Source organism: Sprattus sprattus (genome assembly GCF_963457725.1).
Source record: "Sprattus sprattus genome assembly, chromosome: 12".
Classification (NCBI taxonomy): Eukaryota; Metazoa; Chordata; class Actinopteri; order Clupeiformes; family Clupeidae; genus Sprattus; species Sprattus sprattus.
The window spans coordinates 682,964-687,963 of NC_137910.1; the positions used below are offsets into that span (position 1 = coordinate 682,964).

The following is a 5,000-nucleotide window of genomic DNA, read 5'->3' on the forward strand; positions in this document are numbered from 1 at the left end:
TGTAGTGTAGTGTGTAGTGTAGTGTAGTGTAGGGTAGTGTGTAGTGTAGTGTAGTGTAGTGTAGTGTAGTGTGTAGTGTAGTGTAGTGTGTAGTGTAGTGTGTAGTGTAGTGTAGTGTAGTGTAGTGTAGTGTAGTGTAGTGTAGTGTAGTGTGTAGTGTAGTGTAGTGTGTAGTGTAGTGTAGTGTGTAGTGTAGTGTAGTGCAGTGTAGTGTGTAGTGTAGTGTAGTGTAGTGTAGTGTAGGGTAGTGTGTAGTGTAGTGTAGTGTAGTGTAGTGTAGTGTGTAGTGTAGTGTAGGGTAGTGTGTAGTGTAGTGTAGTGTAGTGTAGTGTAGTGTGTAGTGTAGTGTAGTGTAGTGTGTAGTGTAGTGTGTAGTGTAGTGTAGTGTGTAGTGTAGTGTAGTGTAGTGTAGTGTAGTGTGTAGTGTAGTGTAGTGTAGTGTAGTGTAGTGTAGTGTGTAGTGTAGTGTAGTGTAGTGTAGTGTAGTGTAGTGTAGTGTGTAGTGTAGTGTAGTGTAGTGTAGTGTAGTGCAGTGTAGTGTGTAGTGTAGTGTAGTGAAGTGTAGTGTAGTGTAGTGTAGCCTCACCTCTTCCTGCTTGCCGGTGCAGTACTGGATCCACTCCAGGTAGACGTTACAGAAGCTGGCTCTGGTCACCCCCTGCAGGCAGTGCACGTAGTCCTCATCGATCTTCACGCTGAACACAGCCGGGTCCCGCTCTATGTGGTGCCATTTGGTGTAGGCCTGCAGAGCCTCCAGCGTGGCGGTGTCCTTCAACCACGTCTGCAGTTTGGCCGAGTGGATGAGGAAGTAGATGATGCTCTGCGGGTGGAGGAGAGAATATGCTGGAGGTTAGAAGAGTGCTGAGTGGACATCTGCACTTAATGCTTCGCTGAGTGCCTCGTGATTATTTGCCACGCCTGAGTTTTTAAAATGATTGAGGATGATCAATGATATTTTTTGGGGAGTATTCGAGGTGAACAGAGAGAATGTTTTTTGTGTAAAACTGAACCTTATTTGCTTCTGTTACTTTATTGTACAGTGCTAAATACGCTATGTGTCTGATGAAACTTTCTGGCTTTTTCAACAGCCAGGTAGACTGCAGTGTTGTAAATAGATCATTAATCTTAACAGGAATGCTACCGGCAGAGGCAAGAATGCATGAGAAGATTCAGACTGTAAAGATTCATCTACTAATATAATACCCAGTGCATAGCAACACATAAAAGGTCAGCCTCCTGAAACTAACTGTACCTTCAGGTAGTATGTGATGAGCAGCCACTTTCACTTTCACTTTACCTTCAGGTAGTATGTGATGAGCAGTCACTTTCACTTTCACTTTACCTTCAGGTAGTATGTGATGAGCAGTCACTTTCACTTTACCTTCAGGTAGTATGTGATGAGCAGTCACTTTCACTTTACCTTCAGGTAGTATGTGATGAGCAGCCACTTTCACTTTCACTTTACCTTCAGGTAGTATGTGATGAGCAGCTTGCGCAGGTCGTACACCTGGAGCATGGTGGCGGCGTTGTTCTCGCTGATGCTGTATCCCTCCAGCAGGTACTTGGTGGTGGTGACCTCCCAGGCCAGCCAGCGCAGGTTGAAGGCAGCATTGCAGGAGAGGATGTGAGGGAGGTGGCCCGGCTCACAGCAGCAGCAGGCATCGTCATCCTCCACCCCCTCTGTGATGGCCTCCACCTCACGCTGCTGGCAGTACGTACCTGACGGGAGGGAGGGATGGGACACCAGTCAGACTGAAGAAGTTTGGTATGGAATCAGTCATCCTCACTAACTTTTATAGGTGTACTATAGAGAGCATCCTGACTGGTTGCATCACAGTGTGGTACGGGAGCTGCACAGCCAAGGACCGTAAGGCCCTACGCAGTGTGGTCAGGTCTGCGGAGTTTATCATAGGCAGGGAGCTCCCAGCCCTGCAGGACATCTTCCATACACGATGCATCAGGAAAGCTGGCAGGATCCTTAAAGACTGCTACCATCCATCCTATAAACTTTTTTCCCCTTTGCCATCTGGTAGGCGTTACCGAAGTATTCGATCTCGCACCCGTAGATTGGAGAGCAGTTTCTTTCCCAGGGCCATCAGGCTTTTAAATGGACAGTGATAGAGTTTGATACACATTTGATTTGTCTTTAGGTTAGTATAGGTATATTAGGTTAGTTTAGGTTACTATATGTGTATTATATGTTTAGCAGATGGTATTGTATATTTAAATTTATTTTGTGTATTTATTATATGTGGATTTTATGTTCAGAGTACTTATATGTTATGTTATGTTATTTTATGTTATGCTATGGTAGGTTGTTGTACGCTGTCTTGTCCCAAGAATTTCAATGCCCAGTCTGACTCTGTTTTTCTGTGTATATGACAAATAAATACTTGAACCAGTCAGGACCTCAACTCATTGACAAAGACAAAGTCAAAGTAGCTTTATTGTCAATCACTTCACATGTCAAGACAACACAAAGTAATCAAAAGAACATTTCCCACTCTCCCACAGTGAAACATATAAAGTGCACAGGCACAACAGATAAGACAGGACATTTCCTAACACTAAGTGGAACATACAGACAAGACATTACATGATACTTAGTAGAACTCATGATACTAAGTAGAACAAATTGCCCCTGTTGCCATTGTGCATGCACTAAGGGGGTCTAGGCTCTGGGCTCTGTTAAGCGCCTAGAGGCAATTGTATTGTTATGGCGCTATACAAATAAAATTGAATTGAATTGAATTGAATAGACCAGTAGAGTGCAACGTGCATGTCATTGAATAACACTCAGTATTTTCAGGCTGTTTTTAGAACAGGTGGAGATTTTCTGTGGGTTCAACTCACTCACATAGGGCATGTATCTACTGTGGGTTCAACTCACTCACGTAGGGCATGTATCTACTGTGGGTTCAACTCACTCACGTAGGGCATGTATCTACTGTGGGTTCAACTCACTCACGTAGGGCATGTTTTTCGCTGATATCTACTGTGGGTTTGAGTCACTCACCCCTGAACACACCTCACACACACACACACACACACACACACACACACACACACACACACACACACACACACACACACACACACACACACACACACACACACACACACACACACTCACACAGGGCATGTACCTACTGTGGGTTTGAGTCACTCACCCCTGAACTCCAGTCCTCGGAGCTGGAAGGTGACCAGGCCGTTTCCGATCTCGATGAGGTGCACGAAGGCGTTGAGGTAGTCGGACGCGAGGATGAAGCAGTCGCCGGAGCTGTAGTTGCCCCAGCGACCCAGCATCAGATCGCCGCACAGAGAGTGCTGGAGAGACCGTGTCAGATACTCATAGAAGATGGAGTTCAGGTTGTTGTCATCACAACCTGAGAGGAAAATAATATCATTTTATATCTAGGTATTATATTTCATACTTCACTGTTAAGTTTTGTTGGCTGGTTTGTTTACTATTTGCTGTTCATATTTAAAGCAGTGGGCAGTGAACTGTATGCTAAATGACGGAGGTGAGAGAAAATGGATAGTAGGTAAATTATGTATCGCCAGAGTCATATTTATTTCATAAGTGCATGTAGAGCAAGAAACACACATAGGGGTAACATGAGGAACTATAGACACATGCTGCTTTGGGGGAAAATGTTGTTTGTTGGATGGCTAGTTCAAATGATTTAATAGTAAATTAACAAAAATGTAATCATTTTTCATGAAAAGTGACGTTGGACTGGATAGTCACCTGTATCTTTGTCAACCTGAGACACCAGTCGGCTATTGGAGTTGTCAATCCGCTTGGTGCTGTAAGACAGACCAGAGAAAGGCAAACATGTTTGTTTGGGGCTGTTTCTGCAAGCGCTTCCAGTAAACAGTAAGCTGATCCAGACCGCAATGAGTCAGCGGTGATTTTATTGGGGTCGTCTCATTCTGTGTGATCCCTGTTTCAGTCGGGAGAAAACACCATGAATAACTAATGACTGCAGCTCCCCCCCACGTGCTGCCAATGATGGGCTACTCAGCTGACAGGATGACATCACTGCAGGGATTAGCACTACACAGACGACCCGCAATGGATCGGTCCAACGAAGGTGGACTGTACCAACTCACATGTGCTGATCAGCAGAATAACATTCCCTTATAAGATCAGATGAATGACTCAAGACAAGGGAGTTAATATTACTCTTTTAGCCGATTGAACATCAACACCACCTTGGAAAATAATAACATTTACATTCATTTTTTGCATCTTGGTGAACCCCTCAAGTCAGCTATTAATGCTAACATCCAAGAGGCTGAAAATAACCATTGTGCCTCGCTCAGAGAGAGAGAGAGACAGCCCCATGCATATTTCACCAAGCCTTTCCCCTGGGGGGGCGGGGTGGGTGGGGGGGGGGGGGGTTAAGAGGCTCTTACTTGTAGTTCCTCTCCCAGAACTTGACGGGGCGGGGGTAGGAGGTGATGAAGATGGCGCTCCCGAGGAAGGGGCTGAGCGGGGTGTAGAAGAGGGTGGTGAGGAGAGTCTGGACCAGCAGCATGGCAGAGTCTGGGCTGGGCCATGAAGGAAAACACAACACACACACACACTCTGGACAGACACATGCTGTCCTATCACAACACACACACACTCTGGACACACACATGCTGTCGTATCACAACACACACTCTGGACACACACATGATGTTAGGTACACTGTCGTATACCTAACATCACGTTCAAAATGCCCCCCGGGTGTTCTAAATAAGACAGTCTGAGTTGTCCTATAAACAAAGAAATAAATTGTAAGTAACAACGACATGTTACAGGTGCAGAAAACTTGCAAATTGATAAATCTCCGTTACACACACACACAAACCAGGGCTAGGAGCCAAAACACATCTGCAAGTAAGCCAAAACAGCAACTGTCCACATATAAGACAGGCAAATGAGACAAAACAACAGTCACATTCATAAAAAAAGGCCTTTTTAGTACAGTAGTACTTCTCTGTATGCA

The 5,000-nt window shown here is 45.0% G+C and overlaps 1 protein-coding gene across 1 annotated transcript in view; it reads right to left on the reverse strand.

Annotated features, from left to right (window-relative positions):
* pcnx2 (pecanex 2) overlaps positions 1 to 5,000 on the reverse strand; it is a gene marked incomplete at both ends in the record, with an annotated part of 38,544 nt that overhangs the window by 11,522 nt on the left and 22,022 nt on the right. Inside the window, 5 exons of the mRNA XM_080848529.1 lie at positions 587 to 820; positions 1,466 to 1,719; positions 3,171 to 3,386; positions 3,752 to 3,810; positions 4,423 to 4,552. Coding sequence (XP_080704655.1) covers positions 587 to 820; positions 1,466 to 1,719; positions 3,171 to 3,386; positions 3,752 to 3,810; positions 4,423 to 4,552 — 893 coding nt within the window. The remainder of the gene's footprint in view (positions 1 to 586; positions 821 to 1,465; positions 1,720 to 3,170; positions 3,387 to 3,751; positions 3,811 to 4,422; positions 4,553 to 5,000) is intronic.